Here is a 22318-nt window from a genome sequence, read left to right as displayed (position 1 = left end):
TGTTTACATCCCATTATGTTTTGTGAGATGGAATCGTTGTATTTTATTCATTACTAACTAAAAAATTAATACAAATAAAAAAAATTGACCCGAAATTGAGATAGAACCTTATAATTCTAACGTCACGAAATGGCCTCACTTTAAAGGAATTGAGAGATAATCTGGACCCATAATATCATTCTTCCTACATGGGTTTATCTCACAGAGCGACAGTGGACGAGTTCTACTGGAGCTATCACACTCTGCACTCTGGGATCCTTCAGATGATATCATGAAACTCCCCTATTATCATAGCAGTATCACTTTCATAATCAAACCACAACAGTCTCTGTTTATGTTTAAGGTCACTTTCAAAAACCACACGTGCAAGGCTATGAGACAGAGACACCCCTATCAATATAGAAACTGGCAAGCATCCTTTGGACAGAAAGCCTCGTGGCTATTCAACTCAACATTTCAAAGTCAACACTTAAACAAAATGAGATGTGAAGGCGCCCTACTCTATACTGTAAAGCGTACAGCCTGTTTATAATGTTACGGCGGTGTCCTTAGATCTTATTATTGTGTGGTCCCCTATAAGGAGATTAATCCAGACAGTGGATCTTACATTGCAAATGCACAGTGTTCTGCTGCCATCTAGAGGACATTTGACATAAGACATCTTTATTAGTAGAACAAAGGCATTTCCCATGTACCCATGAATGTGGTAAAAGCACTGATCTATACACCATTACAAGTCATTAGGTCAAATGAGAGACCATGAGGCATGAGAAACAAACCAGGAACCTCCAGCTCTACAGGTTATAAAGGGGATACTTACAACCAGGAAACCTCCAGCTCTACAGGTTATAAAGGGGATACTTACAACCAGGAAACCTCCAGCTCTACAGGTTATAAAGGGGATATATACTTACATGTCTTTGTTCCGCATGTGGTTGTTGTACTCCAGGACAGGTGGAATGCTCTCTTCATCCTCAGGTAACTATGTAGAACACATCATCATCATCATCATCATCATCATCATCATCTTCATCATCCAACCATACAAAGGCTTTCCAACAGCAATAATAACAATATGTCACAGTAATAACCTTCCTCGGGCTGCTCATGTCAACAACTATTCAGTCACAACAATCAGGGTTCCCACACCTTCTGAAACATCAAATTCAAGCACCTTTCAGGGACTTTCAAGACTCAATTCCCTCAAATTCAAGGACCCAACAACGGCACAGTTTGAGACAGACCTAGATGAGAATTTATATAATAGGAACTATCCGCTCACAGACAACAATTAAAAAGAGAGGCTTGAATGTGTGAACACTAGATGGTCTCTTGCCTTCTCTACCACAGCACAGGAAAACAATATATTGTGAAATATGTGTAAAGTTAAGCAATACAGAGACTCATTTACTAGTTGACGAGCTAAATAAAACATTTTTGAATATAGATTTTTTTTTTGAGAGAGAGAGAGAAAGAGAGAGAGAGAGGGGGGAATTCAAGCCCTTTCAATGACCCATGTCTATTTTCCAAAACTTTTTAAGACCTTGATTTCTTTTCCTCAAATTCACAAACTTTCAAGGATTTTAAGGACGTGTGGGAACCCTGAACAATAAGCACACCCATGGACTGGAAATCTTAACCGTATGCCAAGCTAATAAATAGTGGTGTTGAGCGTTCCATGACGGAGGTGAAGGTATGAGGGATATATACAGCTGAGGTGATCAGGAAGTCAAACACATCCTACCGCTTACAGTAAAAAAAAAAGAAAAAAATGAAAATGTAATTTCAAATACTTTATACTCAACAAGCTCCTGTAAAAAACATATTTTTAATAGATTTTATTGACACAAAAATGGTACCTACCTCCCAGTAGTGTTCGTCATCAAAGCAGCCGTCATCGGGGGGGTCCCCCCAGATAGGCAACCTCAGAATGCAACCTGTGGACCCCAGAGGCGGTTCAGATAACGGTAACCCCTAAACAAATCATCCTCATCTTGCTTTTACTACAAAACATAACATACATATGCTATACAACCATGCCCTAGTTATTCACATACCACACACACCTTCTACCACTGATATCATAATACCACAGTACACAAACACACAGACACAAAAAGGCATGCATTCCCGCACCACACCCATAGGAATTATATAAAAGCTTAACTCAAGCGAATCAATGCACACGCGCGCATATGCACACGCACACGCACACGCACAGGCACACGCACGCACACACACACACACACACACACACACACACACACACACACACACACACACACACACACACACACACAGAGAAAGCAGGTTCTCTCACCGACAAGGGTTCCTCCTCCTATTCCGAAGCAGATGGCCACACAGAGGCCTGCCGCCTGGCGTCCTCCCTGCGTGGTGGGCACCATGTCTTTGAACGGCCCCTCAAAGTCAAAGGTGTTTATCAACCTTCACAACAAAGGTTCAGATGAGTCAGTAATAAAACACACATTCTACAACAGCATGTTTGGATACTGGATTCTGATTGGCTAGCAACGGTGGTAAATATCCCAACAACCCACAGTTCAGACCGCATTTCCAGTATCAATGCGCCTCCCAATCAATCTGATTAAGAACACCTGTGCTGACTTACAATGCAATGGTTGATCTGGTTTATGGGACTATTATTCTGTGGAGGGAGCATATATGTATTCTGAAACGATTAATGATTGTAAATACATGAATTTAATGTTACAACTGTGTATTTATGTTTTATATTATGTGGTGGCTATTGTAGAAAAGCAATTGACCATTGGAGGGCGGGGGTTGTGGACTCATTTACCACTGTACAGGGTTTTCCTACTCGGCTTTGCCTCGTGCCACAACCCTGTACCAGTGGTAAATGAGTCCACAACCCCCTTCCTCTCATGGTCAATTGTTTCCTTTTCCCCCTCAGCTTCAGTAAAAGACCATACATACACAGGGAACCAGGCAGACACTCACCCCTCCTTGCCATAGACAGATTCAGTGGCAGCAGCGGCGGTGATGGCGCCCACGATGCCCCCTATGACCCCAGGCATGGCGTGGAGGTTGTGGACGCCACACGTGTCCTGGATCTTCAGATGCTTCTCCATGAATGGCTAGGGGGCAGACACGTACAGAGCACCAAATCTCTTGTGAACTTCTATCGCAGCACCATAGAAGCTGTTCTGACAGGATGCATCACAGTGTGGTTGGGCAGCCTGACTGCCCAGGACTGTAGACGCTTACAGAGGACAGTGAAGACTGCAGCCAAAATAATCACCACAGAACTGCCACAACTCAATAACATCGACAACACCCGCTGTATAAAGAAAGCTCAAAACATCATTAAACACACCAGCCACCCTGCCTATGCACTATTCACACTCCTCCCATCCCAAAAACGCTATCTGTATCAACTCACACACCACCACCCGCCTCAGAAATAGTTTCTTCCCACAGGCAGTCAGGTTGCTGAACAGCTGAACCATGCGCACTGCACTTGGCACTTTACACCCTGCACTAAGACCTTGTACTGTATTGTTGTTTTGTTTGTATTGTGGACTATGTTTGTTGTGTGTGATACTACAGAGAGAGACGAGGCTGAAGAATTTCATTGTATTAATACATATGACAATAAACTTGAACTTGAACTTGAACATGAATCACACAGCAGTGGACTGCACATTAGGGTGAATGGACAGTGGTGAGTTAGCACTATATGACAAACACAATGTAAAAGAGCTACACACACCCCACAGCTAGGGTGAGGGGAGGCATACAGGTTGAGGGTTCTACTCTACCCATTACAATATGCTGTAACTGAAGAGAAAGCCCTTAACATCTGGTAAACAGTGAAGCCAGTGAGCTGCTGGATCACTTTACAAAAAATGCCGGTCGAGAGAGGACGCTGCCGTTGCTTGTTCGCCGCTTCTCCGCCCGAAATGTAGATATACTTGCAGTATACAGAGTAGATTGTCCTACAAAGACACTTAGATTTAGATTTAGTAATCTAAAAATTAATTAGACCCCTATACTTTTCTTTATTTCTTGTTTCTTTTTATTTTACTACTCGATCTTTTCAGTTTTGTAAAGCGTCTTTGAGTGTCTAGAAAAGCGCTATATAAGTCTAATGTATTATTATTATTATTATTATTATTATTATGATTATTGTTACCGTGAGGTAGATGTATCCCAGCGTGGAGAGGATGTTATTGTTACCGTGAGGTAGATGTATCCCAGCGTGGAGAGGATGTTATTGTTACCGTGAGGTAGATGTATCCCAGCGTGGAGAGGATGTTATTATTATTATTGTTACTGTTACCGTGAGGTAGATGTATCCCAGCGTGGAGAGGATGCCACAGCAGACAGGGACAGAGACAGGGATAAGGACAGGGACAGGGACAGAGACAGTTACCGTGAGGTAGATGTATCCCAGCGTGGAGAGGATGCCACAGCAGAACCCTACGATCAGCGACCCGTACGGCATCAGCATGAACTCTGCCGCCGTTCCCACGGCAACACCCCCAGCCAGGGTGGAGTTCTGGATGTGAACCTGGAAGTGGAACACAGTAACAGCACAGTGAGCAGTTAGCCGTTAGCCAACAAGAGACCTATGATATTACCGTTGAAAATCTGGTTATATGAGAAAACCTGATCATCAGGAAAACTGGAAAACCAAGCAGGTAGAAGGTGTCATAATATGCAAATGTCAACGTTTTACAAACAAGGGGTCATTATATGGAAATGGGCTGCACTTATATAGCACCTTTATCCAAAGCGCTTTACAACGGCCTCTCATTCACCCATTCACACACCAATGGCAGCAAGCTACCATGCAAGGCGCCGGCCCGCTCACTGGGAGCAATTTGGGGTTCAGTGTCTTGCCCAAGGACACTTCGACATGTGGCCAGCCGGGGCTCGAACCGCCAATCTGCCAACCTTGCGGTTATTAGACTGTGGCTCTACCTCCTGCGCCACAGCCGCCCCACATTACCATGTCACCAATATCATTACCATGTCACCAACATCATTACCATGTCACCAATATCATTACCATGTCACCAATATCATTACCATGTCACCAATATCATTACCATGTCCAGCTTGCCGGTCTTCTGGTGCAGGCTGGAGATGGCGACGGTGGTGAGCACGGTGGAGGCCAAGGCCAGGTAGGTGTTGATGGCGGCGCGGTGCTGGCCGTCCCCGTGGTCCGTGATGGCCGAGTTGAAGCTGGGCCAGAACATCCACAAGAACAGGGTTCCTACAGGGCAGAGGGTGGGGGGGGGGTGTATAAGACTGGCATTAAACCATAGTCCATCCTGGTGCAGTTATATCACCATGGAAACCTGCAGTACTGTATATAGTAGTTCAAACGGCTCAGTTGGTCGGAGTATGTTGTCAATGTCAAAACCATGCTGGTGAGTTTGATTCCATGGGCCCTCAAAACCCACCTCTTCAAGCTCGCCTTCACCAGCTAACCCTCTCCCCCTCCCCTTCCCATGTGTCCCCAGCAAAGCATTACTACTCGATCTTTTCAGTTTGTAAGACGTCTTTGAGTGTCTAGAAAAGCGCTATATAAGTCTAATGTATTATTATTATTATTATTATTATTATTATTATTATTGGCCACGCTCTGAACTGTCCAGCAGAGTGACTCAGGCTCACCTATCATGGCGAACACATCCGAGTGGTAACCAGACCCCTGCAGACGCTCGCTCTGGTCCAGATTTGGTCGATAGAGCATCCATGATATAGACAGACCATAATAAGCTCCAAATGTGTGGATAATCATGGAGCCTCCAGCATCTTTGGCCTACAAGGGAGAATGATAGAAACCACTAACGTGGATGTGGACGTGGATGTGTGTGTATGAAGAAGTGAAATGTGATATGCGAGAAGTGTAAAAGACTATTTTTCCACTGTGTTCCATTGGCGAGACTCACGTGGATGAGGTCCAGGATGATGTACTCCTCCACAGCAAACAGGGTGATCCCGAACAACGTCAGAACCAGCAGCTGTACCGGGCTCACCTTGCCCAGCACCGCCCCGTATGCTATCAAGCAGCCCGCCACACAGAAGTCTGCGTTGATCAGGCTGGGGGTCAGAACAAATACATCTTACATGTTTGGCATTTAGCAGACGCCTTATTCCAAAGCGACTTACAATCGATACATTTGACTAAGAAAGCGAATCATCAATCCACCAGTCGTAGCAGGATGAATAATCTAGCTCAGGCCAGGGGCCATTGGCAGTCTCAGTGATAGAAGGAAAACGTTTTTTATTTTTATTTTTATATATAGACACTGGAGGACAGAGAAACAGTACAAGGGGGGCAGTAGAAGTCATAGGGGAAACAATAAAGGGGAAAAGCGAGTAAGTAAGTAAGTAAAACTTTATTTATATAGCACCCTTCTCAGCACGAATGCACAGGGTGCTTTACATATAAAGAGTGTCTCAGGAGACGCAGTGCTGGGGGTCAGTAGATGTCTCGGGAGGAGCAGTTAAGGTGTAACCTGAAGAGATGGAGGTCTTCAGTCTCCGACGGAAGATGGGTAGTGACTCTGCAGTTCTGACTTACAGCAACTGAGCAGAATTACACTGTAATTGTTGATCATGAGGATGGTGATTTTGGGGGAACAAATCATTATCTAAGAAACATTTTGGAACAAACATCATTGAGGACCATGAATGTCCTTCTTTGTATCTAATGTCTATGATGTTACATAAACCACTGAACTCTGTACGCCTCACATCAACTATTTAATTGCAATCCTTCCTACTTTATAGCAGGCATCTCTGCTAGGAAACAGAACGGCTATATAGTTATTTTCCTTTGGCAAACTTATTATGGCATGAGTGGGATTACATAAGCAAACAGGCACAGGCCTGCTTACGCACACACACACACACACACACACACACACACACACACACACACACACACATACACACACACACACACACACATACGCACACGCACACACACACGCACACACACACACACACACACACACACACACACAGACACACAGACACACAGACACACAGACACACACACACACACACCTGTTTATACAGGACAGTGACATTTCAACAGTATCATCCTGCTTTGTAATGTGTTTTGGTTTGCCCTACCATGACTGTCCACATACAGTAAAAGAGAGGAGGGTAACAGTATCAACAGTAGCGAGAGACCCATCTGTGGGATAATCACACAGACCAGTTTCTCTACTTTCCCTTCATCCCCAGACAGTCTAACTGGCACAGAAACCATACAGGTATGACACATACGGTGACACATGGGTTTCCCTGTTGTCTTACTAAACAACCAATGACATGCAACTACTGGACTGGATGTTGTAACAACAAGGAAGGGGACATACCGTGCCGTCCATAAGTATTGGAAAGAGGAAGCATTTGGTCATCTTTTAAGAAATAATATGTTTATGTTTATGATTTATGTTTTCTTTCTGAATATGTCAGCCCAATAATGGCTTCCTTGCACAAGATATGTGATGGAACGAACCAGAAACACCTGTCAAGGCAACTTCCCAATACAACTGGCTCTCTGAAATAGGGGGAATATGTATACATTTCAAAATATTAAAACTAACCTGGAATCAGATAATCTCTATTTTAATCTTGTTAACCTTTGATTTAAAACCAAAACTGTTGGAGTATAGAGCTAAAAGAAGACTAAATGTTTCCTCTTGTCAATACTTATGGAGGACACTCATATTGGTTTAACACTGTTAGAACAAAGCCTCACCTCTCAACGCCTATCTTGATCTTGCCGTCGGTGGGGTCCAGAGCGTGGAACCAGCCCTGCATCAGCAGAGCCCACTGCAGGCCGAACGCAGCGATGAGGAAGTTGAAGCCCACGGCTCCGAAGCTGTAGCGCTTTAAGAAGGTCATCAGGAAGCCAAAGCCCACAAAGATCATGACATGGACATCCTGGAAACCTGAGGGAGGGGAGGGAGGGAGGGAGGGAGGGATGAGACATGAGCTAGAGGTCCTGAGTTGAGTTAAGTTCCATGACACTTGAGGCAAGGTCAACTTGAGGCCATACACTTTCATCAGAATTTGAACGAGAAAATGTCCACACTGTAACCTGTACAGTTTGTCTCCAAGGGGAGTAGTTGAACAAAGGCTAATGTGACACGTTCTGGTAAAAATGTCCGCATGCCGGCAATTCTCAAGTTGCGCAAATGACCGAAAAGTGATTTCTTATCATTTGTGAATTGGATTCACTGTATCGTAGGCTTGGGCGGTATACATTTTTTCTTCCGGGAAACCGTCCCCAAATATAATCGAGATTTTCAGTTAAACGGTGGGATTCCAAATCACATTGTTGTAGGGCTTTGTGACTGAGATGCCAATTTCAAATAATTAAGCCCTATCCTTTCTGTGAACCTGCTCGAACACTTTCCACGCGCAATGCTGAAAAATGTGCTGCAAATAAATCAATACAAACAGTGCTAAAAATACTTTTGGTTTGTAATGAGACTATGGCACTTTTCAGTAGACATCCATGCATGCTGGTAGCTCTTTCTTTACAACACATCCTCCAGGCCAGATCTTGGTGGAGGCCTCAATTGGAAACTTTGAAACTCTTTAAAAATGTTTTGGGGGATGACACATGTTATGACACATGGAAATTATCAATCAACTATGTCAACCATTATTTACAGTAAAGTGTAGAAGTACAAGTCACGTAGTACTCGTACACGTGGGACAAACTACTATGAATCCATACCAGCATCAACCCGCCTGTATAATTTACAAGTATGCCAGCCATGACGGTCTGGCAAATTCCAGAGGACAATGTGACAGAGGTCGCCTTCTGGCTGTGAAAGATTAGATTTAAACATAAAAGGATACGCAACAATAGTCTGATGTATGAATGAATGAATGAATGGTCTTTATTGTCATTGCTATAGTACAGGTACCAAACAACGAAATTTAGGAGGGGTGGCTCCCCTGGTGTTAGGAAAGAAAAAAAAAACTAAAAAAAGCACAAGAAGGGAAGGAGCTGGTTTACATAAATAAAGGCTATGTACACTATCCACTATACTATACTGTACAGATAGACGACTAGGGTTGTCATATTGCACATAGTGTTATTGCACATTCATTTAAAGTGTCGCAGTTTGCAGGCTTGAAATGTACATATTTGTGCCTCAGCACTACACCTGATTTTTTCAGTCCAGCAGCTGCCATCAATCTGTCCAGACTGTCCAGGGCCCAGAACCTAGGTCTTTGCTGTGTTCAGGGCCTGGATGGCCCTGGGGTAGAAGCTGTTCTTCAGTCTGTTTGTCCTTGCGGCCATGGTCCTGTACCGCCTTTTCGAGGGCAGCCGGGTAAAGTGTTCGTACCCAGGGTGGGTTGGGTCTCTGGAGATCTTGGAGGCCTTCCTGAGACAGCGTGTGTTGTACAGCTCTTCCAGAGAGGGGAGGGGGGCGCCGGTGATCTTCTGGGCTGTTCTCACGACTCTCTGTAGCGCATTTCTCTCCGCGGTTGTGCAGCTGGAGAACCAGTTGCAGATGCCGTAGGTGAGGATGCTCTCCACTGCGCCGCGGTAGAAGGTCACCAGTATCTCCTGCTTGCTGTGTTCCTTCCTGAGATCACTTCAGCTTTAACAAATGCTGCATCTATTTGAACCAGTCTGGCCAACGGTATACTACTGTAAACAATATGGCCTTTGAACGAAACACTCCATCCAGTTCCGGTTGTCCTCATACTGGCACTAATGTCAAACAGGTGGAAATAGGGTCACCTATTCCTTGGTAACAGTCTGGGCCAAGGAATACATTCATCACCTGTCAATACATTCAACACCTGACATTCAACACCATAATGGCCTTCTGACTGACACAGACACTGCAGGATGTTGTAATGAACTCAATTCAACCACACCCATAGGAATTATATAAAAGCTTCACAACTCAAGCTAATCTATGCACACACATGCTTGCACACACACACACACACACACACACACACACACACACACACACACACACACACACACACACGCACGTTACATTGAGTAAAAAGTTAAAAAGTAGAAAAAGAAAAGTTCAAAAGTTTAAATTCAAGTTCATTTGATTTCATTTACATGCAAATACGTGATGAACATATAGGTTATAAGGCTAAAACGATAACAAACAACACAAATATCACAATATAGAGATAGAGACAGACAGAGATTAGTATAGTTTGAATAGTTCTGAAGTAACATTTAATTTGATCAAAGCAAGGAGACGTTTTAATTGAAAGTACTAGCCTAGTAGTTTGAAATATACATCTAGGCTACATCAATTAGCTTAAAATAGATCTGAAATGTCATTCAGTAAGGTACAAGAAAAATAATCGGCCTGTTCATCAACGTTTAAAAGTTATAGAAGAGCACGTAATTTCTCAGTCACTTACTTGGATATCTGAAATAGAAGTCGTTCTCAATGTCACTCGTTATGTTGTGAGCATGTCTATGTTCTATCCAATGTGTGTCGGATTCCTCGTCATAACGGATAAACACACCAAATAAAATAATCATGGAAATCTCCCAAACGAAACACACCGCCGGGAGACTTGGTCGAATATTGGTATTTTTAGGCCGGTCACACAAATCCCTGAAGCTCTGAACACAGCCCATTGTTACTACTGTCCCGTTACCTCTGATACCGCAGGGGGACAGATCACACACAGCATCGCCTACTTATAGAGGGATGACAGGACCTTCAGCGGCCCTCAGCATCCCACGTGTGGAGGTGTGTCGCCTTGGAATGCAAGTACCCTCCTCCTCCACGTGCCTCAAGGTACTCAAATGACACACACGGGCACACAGACACACACACGAACACAGACACACCTTCACACCTTCAACGTGACACTTGCTGTTTTGTAAATTAAAGTTACATAATGGAGGCTGTGGCCTCTGGGGGTGCTCTTGAGCCAAAAGGCTCTAAACCCTAAATAGTCAATAAATAATAAAAATAAAAATAATGCCCAGAATTGATCTCATTGGTAAAAAGGTGAAAACTTTAACCCCAATGCCTAGTATGCAAATGTTTTTAATTTCTTAAACTAATGATTATGTGGTTTAATGAGGCAAGAAATCAACTACAGTATATTACTGTATGTCATAGGAGTAGGGGAGACCGAGGATGGTTGAAACACTTTTCACATTTTGTAAATTTCTCAAAGATTGTTTGAACTGCTATAGGCCTATAATAGACATTATCCCAATAAAAAGCTAACAAACAAAATGTGATGTTGCCTCAAATACAAGGAGGGAACTGTTACAGTTTACCCCAGGTAGCTCGTAACAATGTTAGTTGTAGTTAGTTGTAACACTGCTTTGGGTGAAATGTAACAGTTTCAGAAAGTAAATCATAACCTGCAACTTAACAATACAGTTACATACAGTTACAATTATATATTACAGTACATATATAAAAAGTGATACAGCTGATATACGTTTGGTGATGCTAACTAGAACACAGCCAGTGCCTTCAGAAAAACAAATTCTCCCCAAAACCTTTCCACCTCAAAAACGGATTTTTGCCAATATGTCCAGTTGTTTACCCTGCTGCTTGTACACGGTTTCAGGACAGTTAGGCCCAAACATGCACAGTGACATCATTCTAACTTGTTCCTGATATCCTGTGTTACATCATCTCTGATGTCCCCTATGATAACCTCTTAACATTCAAGGAAAAACAACATGAGAATGAGGTATGTGTGTGTTTGCATACGTGTGTGTGTGTGTGTGTGTGTGTGTGTGTGTGTGTGTGTGTGTGTGTGTGTGTGTGTCAGACCCTTGACAGCAACTGGTGTGTGAAATTATTTTCTCCCCTACGATAACCACACTCAACACTCAAGTAAAAACAACATGAGAATGAGGTGTGTGTGTGTGACAGACCCTTGTTATCAGCAACTGGTGTGAAATTATTGGGAGAGAAATACAAGCCTACTACCTCTGATAAGTCAGCAACTCTAGGCTAGTCAAACATGATTTTATCAATCAAGTAAAGTTCTTTGGTCAAGTGAAGTAGCATCACCAAAAGCAACAGGCGATTTCGCTCATCAAAATATTTATGCATTATGAGTTAAAAAAGAGTAACATATTGATAAAGACCCAACATGACCCATGTTTTTAATTAAACTAAATTATAACTAGTAGACTGAAAGACAGTATAGGCATAAATAGATGAGCAAACGGTAAATATCATACATGTATTCAGTGATCTAAGAGAAAAAGAAGAGGTCTAAGAATGTTAATTGTAATGTTTAAAACAGAGCACCTTTCGGTCACTTACTTACTTGGATACCTGAAATAGAATTCGTTCTCCGCGTCACTCGATATGTTTTGAGATCTTCTATATCCTATCCAACGTGTGTCGGTTTCCTTGTCATAACGGACAAAAATACCGAATAAAATAATGATGACAGTTTGCCAAGAAATACATAATACTGAAAGACTTAATCGAACATTGGTATTTTTAGGGCGGTCACAATATTCCCTGCACCTTTGAATACAGCCCATTGCGGTTGAGATGGAATGACAATGGTCCCGCTGCCTCTGATGCTGTATATAGGAGAAAGTGCCAAACTACTAAACATAGGCCTAATTAATTACAGTGAAGCGCTGATGGCAGGATCTTTAAGGGACGGGGAGCATCTCAGGTGTGGAGGTGTGTCCCTGGAGGCCTGTGTCCTTGGGATCCGAATACACTCCTCGCACATCAATGGTGTTGGATGAGAATCTTTCCCACGTGGTACAATTCAGTATAATCTTTTTCTCCAGAAAATGTTTAGGCCTGCTATGCAACACATGTTTCATGTTTAGGACAAATCACTGAATACTGTACATTTTTAACTAGGTTTTCTCAATGTATGTATGCACACTAGGGCACTGTCGAAGGCCAACACAATGGAAAAGCCTCTGACAGTCTTTCCTTCTTTATACTATATATAGGGTTAGGGTTATTCATTATGTAACATATTGATTTCAATATCTAACCTTTCACAAAAGTGACTATGATGAAAAGGCATCACAATGAAAGCTATGTGAGGTACACAGCTCACATTTCACCTCTGTGTGTGTGTGTGTGTGGTTGTGTGTGTGTGTGTGTGTGTGTGTGTGCGTTTGTGTGTGTGTGTGTGTGGTTGTGTGGTTGTGTGTCTCCCCTGTGTGACCATTTGTTTCATGTCATTGGCTGTATGGAGAAGGTGGGGGGACAACAGTAGGGCAGTCAGGTAAACGCACATTGAGTGCAGTCTCCTCACGTGCTAGACTAGTAAGCAGTGAAGTAGTAGGTTCTCTTCCTATGTAATAGGGCGGCTGTCGGATGTCACTGTGAAACCGGCCCATTGTCTATCAGAAGAAAACCAAAGCTTGTTCATATTTAAAGAGGACAACCAATCCTTCAGCATACAGTGTGTACCCAAGCACTGACTATAAAGAAAGGTCCTCTACAGTCGGTTTGTGATTGGAGATGGCACTGCTCTCTCAAGCATTAACTGTAAATAATGCCTGTGTGTGCTTAGGGGCCACTTGAGGTATTAGAAAGGTGCAAGACAGGTTTAATTCAGTCAAGCGTCAGGGAGCAAGGTTCTACTGTACTATAGCTATAAGCACAGAACTATGAGGGGTTACGGTAACAGACATTTGTAAATATGCCCTTCAGTAACACAGGTGACTTTGGTGTGAGAATACTTCTACTGCGCCCCTACTGTTTCTCCAGTGTCTATACATTCTTTTTTCTTTTTTTTCTTCAATCACAACGACTGCCAATGGGCCCTGGCCTGAGCTAGATTACTCTTCCTGCTACAACTGGTGAATTGACGATTCACTTGCTTAGTCAAATGTATCGATTGTAAGTCGCTTTGGAATAAGGCGTCTGCTAAATGCCAAAAATGTAAATGTAAATGAATATGGTGATGAAACCAAGACACACTGGCTGGCTGGAAGTCAGTTAACATTTACTGAATGATCGACAGCCACCGGATCATTGAGCCATTAATGAATGCACAGTGAAAAATCAGTGGCCTTGTGTTGTGTGGACCAAAATAAGAATCAAGACCTGATGAGTCACACAGAACTACTAACTAGAGGACAAGAGGAGAGCACCATGGCGAAACAGTGAAATAAATCTCCTAAAGAGAACATGTAGGAAAGCTGAGCGCAGATGGAGAAAGAGCAAATTACAGATTGATCAGAATATTTTTAAAGAACATCTATCTGCCTTTAACTTGGCAATGCGAAATGCTAGAAAAAAATCACTTCTCAAAGATAATATCTACAAACAAGAATAACCCCAGGGTCTTGTTCTCGACAATTGATTGCCTTGTAAACCCTGCTCCTAGAACTCTAGACGGCGCAGCCTCTGTCACCAAATGCGAGGAATTTGCAGCCCACTTCAGGGATAAGATAACAAATATTAGAATGTGTATTACTCAGGAAAGACTAGGTTTGTGTAGCACCACAGATCCGCCACCACAGAACATGACTATGAGCATGTTCACCATGATTAGTACGGAAACATTAGGTAAAATTAAACCGTCTACGTGTCCTCTTGACCCTATTCCTACCACCTTTTTTAAGGACATTTTTGAATCTGTGTCTGATGACATACTAGGCATTGTAAATCACTCCCTACTTAAAGGGATATTTCCAGCGGCGCTTAAAACTGCCCTGGTTAGACCCACCCTGAAGAAAAGTAACCTAGATCCTTCTGATCCAAAAAACTGTAGACCAATATCCAATCTCACTATTCTAAGCAACATTTTAGAAAAGGCAGCGTATAGACAGCTTCATGAATTCTTAGTCCTAAATAATAGGTATGACCCACTTCAGTCAGGTTTCCGATCATACCACAGCACAGAAACCGCTTTGCTTAAGGTAACTAATGACCTTAGGATAAATGCAGACTCGAAAAAACTCTTGATTCTTGTACTCTTAGACTTAAGTGCAGCCTTTGATACGGTAGACCACTCCATACTTATTGAGAGACTTGAAAACTGGGTTGGCCTCTCAGGTCCGGTCTTAAACTGGTTCAGGACTTACCTGGCTGACCGAGACTACTTTGTAGCCCTTGGTGACCATAAGTCAAAAAATTATAGCACAACCTGTGGAGTTCCCCAGGGGTCCATTTTAGGACCGTTGCTTTTTAGCCTATACATGCTACCCCTCAGTTCTGTTATCAAGAAGCATAGCGTTAACTACCACAGCTATGCTGACGACACTCAGCTTTATATCTCAGTAACTCCCAACGACTACAAGATGATCGACCACCTGATAGACTGTATTGCCGATATTAATATTTGGATGACACAAAACTTTCTCCAACTCAATCAAGAAAAAACAGAGGTATTGATCATTGGCGAGAAAACTGGGAGAGAGAAATTATCTGCACACTTGAAAACACTAGCTCTTAACACTAAGTGTCAGGCCAGGAATCTTGGTGTCATAATTGACCCAGATCTAAATTTTGAAACTCATATTAATAACACTATTAAAACATCCTTCTACCATCTAAGAAACATCACTAAGGTACAATCATTTCTCTCCCAGGCAGACACTGAAAAATTAATGCATGCGTTTGTTACTAGTAGGCTAGATTACTGTAATGCTCTCCTGACAGGTCTCCCCAAAAAAATGATAAATAGACTACAAATGGTTCAAAATGCTGCTGCTCGTGTCCTTACTAGGACCAAACGGAGAGCGCACATCACACCTGTCTTGAGATCACCACACTGGCTCCCTGTCAGTCATAGAATAGACTTTAAGATCCTTTTACTAGTTTATAAATCACTTCACTGTGATGCACCCAATTACATGGTGGACATGCTCATAAGATACACACCAGCTAGACCCCTACGGTCTAGTGGCACGGAACTTTTAAATAGTGCCAGAGGCTAGGACAAAGAGATTTGGAGGATCAGCTTTTAGCATATATGCTCCTAGATTGTGGAACACCCTACCTGAGGGCCTGAGGTTGTCTAAAACTCAGGACATTTTTAAGCGTGACCTCAAAACCTACTTATTCAATGTCGCCTTTTGATACTAAGGGAGACATTGGACATTATAGAACTAGGATCACTAGGCCATTACACCATACTCGTGTTTTAAGATTTGTGTTGACAGGAAAATGGACCCGGGTGCTGATGAGGCACTGTCAGCTCCAAATAGCACCTAGAGCAGTACTGGAACCGGTACAAGGGTGTACCAGGACCACCATCAGGTTGTATTGCTGTCATCTTTATTGTCTCTATTGTGTTGTTGCATCATAACTGTGCTTAAGTTTCTCTTTTGGCAGGACCTGTGACCATACTGGATGCAGAACGATGCAAATACAACACTAAATTTATGGACAGTGTGTACGCCGATAATATGCAAGGAATTTTTCCTGGATACATGGTGTACAGGTTTTTGCCCTTGCTTGCTTGCTTTGTGCCGGTGGTCCTTGGCCTCCCCTGGGGGACCGCTGGGTACTGGTAAGCAAACTGGCTATTAGTCGCTCTATTGGTAGAGGGCTGCAAGGGAATTTTTCCTGGCTACATAGTATACAGGTTTTTTACTTTTGCCTGCTCGCGGCTCTGTCAGTATTGATTGATTGATTGACTGATTGACTGAACATTTTCATTGTGTGAAGCGCATTGAGTTGCATCTTGTAAGAAATGCGCTATACAAATAAAATTTGATTTGATTTGATTAACTAAACTAACTAAACTAAATCATATTCTGAAGAATATCCAGTGACTTATTTAGAAAAGTATGGTATCAAGTATCAACTCTGTACATCTCCTAATTTGGCGCAGTCCTTATAAGGCAGCATCCCCCAGTATCCCCAAGTCCTTATAAGGCAGTATCCCCCTGGGATAGTCTCTAACTGCTCCTGTATCACACGGAGCTCCTTGTGGCACACACAGCTCCTCACTCAGTCAAACTTGTGGAAAAAGATGACACAAAAGATGAATTAGCTCTTGTGGCACCTCTGTTACTGGATATATTTTCAACTCCTCTTCCCAGTCTTAGAGAAACTTGTGGTATTTGTGGGAGTCATCTCGGGGGTAGATCCTGAGGAAGCCCCCACAGTGCTTCTGCTCATCCCTCTCCAGCTGAGCCATCCAGGACGCCTGGCTGTCTTGCAACTGCTCCCCCCTGTGGTCAAGACAGGGAATGTGCCCAACAAGACTTATTAGGCAGGTCTACACTCTTTGGCTGAAAACAAGCACAGAAGAATGATCTAAAATATGCACACTATGCATGACAAGTGATTAAAAAGGAATGGAAAACATTAAAGCGAATGTAAACGCACTATCATTTGTCATATTGTATTAGCTATGACAGTAATACCTGTATTACTAATTGTACACCAGTAATACTGAGGAGTGGACGTAGACTTAGATTTAACTGACTGGGCGTCCTCTCTCCACCGGCATCTTTACTCATGTCTCTCCACACTGCCTGGGGGTGATATTCATGGTGGCTCAGCCAGGACCTGAAGGCTGAGAGTGGTCCACTGGTTCAGAGGAGATTGGAACAGCAGACACATAGACTAGAGCCCTTTAGACAGGACAGCCTGCTGATGAAATATGAATGACTGGCCTGTGAGATTACTCTTTACTGCCAGTCTCTCCATCACAGTCAAAGTTGTTGTTATGCTTCAAACAGGCCCAAACCCTTAACATATTTAAATCCAAGCTAAAAAACCTTCCTGTTTTGCAGCAGTTATGATTAAACACAAACACTTCTATCAATGGCTTTTTCCCATTAACTATTGTCTTAAATGTTTGATCTATTTGCTTCTTATATTTGCGTTTATTCATTGTCATTTTTATTTTCTTACTATGCTGCTCTTGCTGTATTTTAAAATTATGTATGTAACGCATTTTGAATTGCCCCTGTTGTATGAAATGTGCTATACAAATAAACTTGCCTTGCCTTACTTGTTTATGGCGTAATTGGTGAGATGCATGCAGATGTCCTCCTAGGGAAAATTACTAGTAACTAGTAACTACACTGCAGAGTGAACCACTAAAAGCAATCTAACTCAGTGACTTTTAACAAACAAATCAACTAAGGACCTCCTTAAGAGAATGTATTTTTTCGTTCCACTCCAGTGACTGCCAGGTCAGCAGGGCCATTCATTATGGATGAACAGGTAGCCATGCTCATCGGTGCTTGCCTTGTCATGGTTACCTTGGAGATGTAGTTCTGGCAGATGATATGCTCCTCAGGGTTGATCCCTCGGCCCTGGCAACTGTTGCCAGGCTTGCATATGAAGGTCTTGTGTTTCCACACCCGACAGTAATCTTGGAATTCAATGTAGCTGCAAGGTATGTTGTGTGATTGTAATTTCACCTTCTACACTATCCCAGCTATTTTGTATTACACATTTAATGATCACATTTTATTATGCCCAATCTTTCCACCGAACATCATGAATATGGTGCTAGTACAGTGGTCTTTGAAAATGGGTACTGTATGTGTACCGGTATGTTTAAATTCAAGCATTGAGGCCTTTCTAGGAGAGTTCTTACTCTGCAGGGAGACGCCAGGTTTGGGGGAAGATGATGCACTCTTTGGGAAAGAGTCTCAGCATCCTGTTCATGTCCCTGGCCAGCAGATCTTTCCTACAGATCTCATTCATGGGATTCCTGGGAAGTGGTTGATTTTCTACAGTCAGAGGACGTGACATGTTTGTGAATACCAGTGTGTTCTCAGACAAATATTTTAGCCTCATTCTTTGGAATCAATAGGATCGAAAAACAAAATAAAATAGTTTTTAAATGATTAATTGAATACAAAAACATGCAGATCCTTTTTTCTTCTAAATCCAATGAATTGCTAAGGCCATGGGAAATTCTGTTTCTGCAGACCGGCCATAATCACACCTGTCCACTATCAGAGGGACCCATTTAACTTTGGCCAGGTGTGCTGAAAGGATGACACAGGAACACCTCGCACCTGGTACCTCTTCACGTCCGTGATGCGGTCCATGAACAAAGAAGTCTGTCCAGTAGCCAACCCAGTCCTCAGTCTTCCCCACCTCTCTGAGACCCACAGCCAGGGATGTTTTACTCACTGGCCACACAAAACTATCACAGGGGCCATAACATACCAATCAGAATATCGTGACATTAGAATTATAAGGTTCTATCTCCATTTTTGGTCGAAATTGAGTTTTTTACATAATCTGATCGATTAGGTGTTTATTAATGCCTGTGTGGTGTTATTTTTAAAATGTAGACATTTTTTAGTTAGTAATTAATAAAATACAAAGGTTCCATCTCACAAAACACAAGACCACCTCCACCCTGGTCACCACCTGTTCAGCCTGATGCACTCTGGAGTGAGGTACAGGAGCATAAAGGCTAGAACAAACAGGCTGTCCAACAGTTTCTACCCATGGACCATCAGAACACTGAACAATAGACATAAGACATGTTCATAAATGTTTATCTTCAGGGGAAAAAGTGCAATAGAAATGTGCAATAACTCTATTCTAAGTGCCTATTTATACATGTATATATTTTTACAGTATTATAACGCCACTGACCTCATGTCTTTTAGCTTGCTTTTATAGTTGTTTTTCTTTTTCTTAAGATTGTTGTCTTTATTTGCACTTGACACCACGGACCTCATTGTCTCTTAGCTTGTTTTATAGCATTTTCGCTTTTTAATTGTCTAGTGTGTAATATTTGTGATATGTTATATGTGTATATGTTTGTGAATATGTGAATGTTTTCTGTTTTTGCACCTTCAGAAGAACCACTACAATTTCATTGTATAGGCAACTGTACAACGACAATAGTCTATTCTATTCTATAATGGAATGTAAAAACTTTGACGCTCAATATCTCTGAACTACCCTAAATGGAGATAGAACCTTATAATTCTAAGCTCACGATATTGCAAGCCCTTGACTGTGGAATGTATTCAGAATGACATGCTTGGAATTCTACAACCATTTCTTTGTATAACTGGGATGATGGAATGAGTAAGGTGTGTGGAGAGTAAGCTGTGTGGAGAGTCCTCCTGTTATAGATCTTACCACACTCTCATACTTGCAGTTTATGAGGTGTATTCCAGGTGGCCTAGCAATGGAAACAAACAGGCAAAATACCACATTTTGAAGAGTACATTTCAAAGTGATGAATGGGTATGAGTAAATATGACCTTAACATTGCCTGAGTGTGTATACATAATTTCACATGTGAAAAACCTTGACCTCTGTATCTTTTTTTTAATCAGATGAAAGGCGTTCTTCATCACTGTCGGTATGCTTATGTCCGTTGGGACAAGAAGTATTCGCCCAGTCTGTCTCTAAATAATGTTTTAATGTTTCTGTTGAGTCATTCAACATCCTGGCACTAGGCTTTATCTTGCAGGAGTAGCCTACCTCATTATTATCTGTCTACTTCCTACCCAACTATCTTTGGTTTGACTCGGCCTGGGATGGAACTCACAACCTCCCAATCTCAGGGCGGACACTCTAACCGCAAGGCCACTGAGCTGATTTGTGAGAAATTAACAAACAAACAAACAATTAGCATTCGTGTATAGCATTTTATCTGTTAAACATAGTCAATCAGCAACACCAACATCACATTTGACAAGCCTTTGCTATACTCTTGATAATGTCCAGTAAAATAAAAATGCACATAAGTTTGCAGAAGATGCCACGTCACCATGGTCATAGCCCTCCTCAATAACTCCTGATCATTGCACCTTGCACTTTACATATTCTTGCACTTAGTTGTACAGTATATTTATTCATAATATTCACTCAATATTGGTACTGTATATTTTGTCTTGAGTATTGTCGTCTTGCTGTTGTATGTTGTATTTACTGTAGCTTGTTCAGCATGGCAGAATACCAAGTCATGTTCCTAGTGCACTGCACATGGCCAATAAAGTTGAATTGAATTGAATGTAATACTACTGCGATTTCAGATTTTTATATTATAGCAAAATCTGATATTATGGCACGGTTGCATTCAAACGTGTATAAGTGGTTGTTATGGACTTATAAGTCATATTGTAAATGTGCAACAAGTTGCTTTTCCAATTGAAGAAATTCTTCATCTGGCAGAAGATACCTCTGAATAATTGACATCACGTCCTTTTCAGTACTGTTATCATAATCCTTTTGGTTCTTGAACGGCAAATGTCCGGCCAGCTCACACAGAGCCACATTGAAGCCAGATTCCTCTTTGGCACCAAAGCTGGACACCCTGGGCCATACTATCACACGCACCCCACATCTGCTGCTCGACTGCTCATGCGTTTCCCCGGGGGGGCAGCCTCTCGTGAAGAACAGGTTGTGCGCCTTATTTCCACCCACCATGAAGTCTGTGACCTGACAAATTGTACGGGCGACTTTCTCCAGGTCCTCTATTTCTGTGTAAAACAGAAAACCGTTGGGAAAGGCTGTCATACGGAAAAATCCCTTCTCAGGAACCAGGGGTCGGGCCGCAGCACATTCTACATGCAGCTGGTGGTCCATGTAATAGCCATGGAGGTGCAAATGATTGACAGATGCAAAAGCTCCGAGACTGTTGAATCCCACCCGAAAGCCCGGTTCAGAGCTCAGGAGAACGGATTCGATACCGGTTTGGATGGCAAAGGGTGTCAGGACCTGTGGAGAGCAGTGGGTTGGCTCGGGGACCAGTAAACAATGTCCAAACTCCAAGGGGCTCACGTTGATCAACACTATCATTTTACAAAGTTCCCTTGCCTTTCCATTTTCAATGCAGGGGTCCTCCTGTGTTGCTGTGACTTCATGTTGCTTACTCATCTCAAATAGGATTTCTTCTGGGTTGATTTTGTTGAAGTTGAACTGTTTGGCGTCAAAGGGCTGTTTGATGCTCAATATTTCCTGTGGTTTTCTTCTCTCTATCCCTCTTTGGATGTTCAATTGGGCAACGTATCCAGACGGGCCGGGTAAGACCCGTGTCTGCAGCTCACCCAGGTGGTATCTGAAGAGACCTCTGCCCATCCTGTCTGTCCAGCCGGCTCTCAACGCAGTGTCAAATATAGACGGCATGGGTATTGTTGCTCGATCAACTCCATCATCCCTCCTCATTATGGAACGATGGACACGTTCAACAAAATCCTGCCTTCGATACGAGAAACCTATTGGGGACTTGCACATCTCCATTTGATTGTAGACGTTTGGCTTGCTGGGAGACGAGTTGACGGGAGACACGTGGGCAGAAATGATAGGAAATAATGTTAGGATATTTATAGCATAGCATAGAGTACAGCACAGTGTTTTATTTGTATAGTATAGTATAGTGGATAGTG

General features: G+C 42.5%; 2 protein-coding genes across 2 annotated transcripts; both read right to left on the bottom strand.

The window, feature by feature from the left end:
• Positions 1–910: 910 nt before the first annotated feature.
• On the bottom strand, positions 911–12547 carry rhcgb (Rh family, C glycoprotein b; the record flags this gene model as incomplete). The annotated part of the gene is made up of 11 exons (XM_080544589.1): positions 911–982; positions 1864–1937; positions 2321–2445; positions 2980–3116; positions 4415–4552; positions 5094–5260; positions 5665–5812; positions 5943–6093; positions 7769–7961; positions 12325–12380; positions 12531–12547. 11 exons carry the CDS (start codon positions 12545–12547, stop codon positions 911–913), a joined length of 1278 nt encoding a protein of 425 aa, XP_080400715.1.
• Positions 12548–21038: 8491 nt separating this feature from the next.
• On the bottom strand, positions 21039–22058 carry gdpgp1 (GDP-D-glucose phosphorylase 1; the record flags this gene model as incomplete). Its single annotated transcript, XM_080544588.1, has 1 exon — positions 21039–22058. The coding sequence occupies one exon, from the start codon at positions 22056–22058 to the stop codon at positions 21039–21041; it is 1020 nt and encodes a 339-aa protein (XP_080400714.1).
• Positions 22059–22318: the final 260 nt, after the last annotated feature.

This window comes from Nansenia antarctica, assembly GCF_963989245.1.
Source record: "Nansenia antarctica genome assembly, chromosome: 14".
Classification (NCBI taxonomy): Eukaryota; Metazoa; Chordata; class Actinopteri; order Argentiniformes; family Microstomatidae; genus Nansenia; species Nansenia antarctica.
This window is presented reverse-complemented; position numbering and strand designations above follow the sequence as displayed.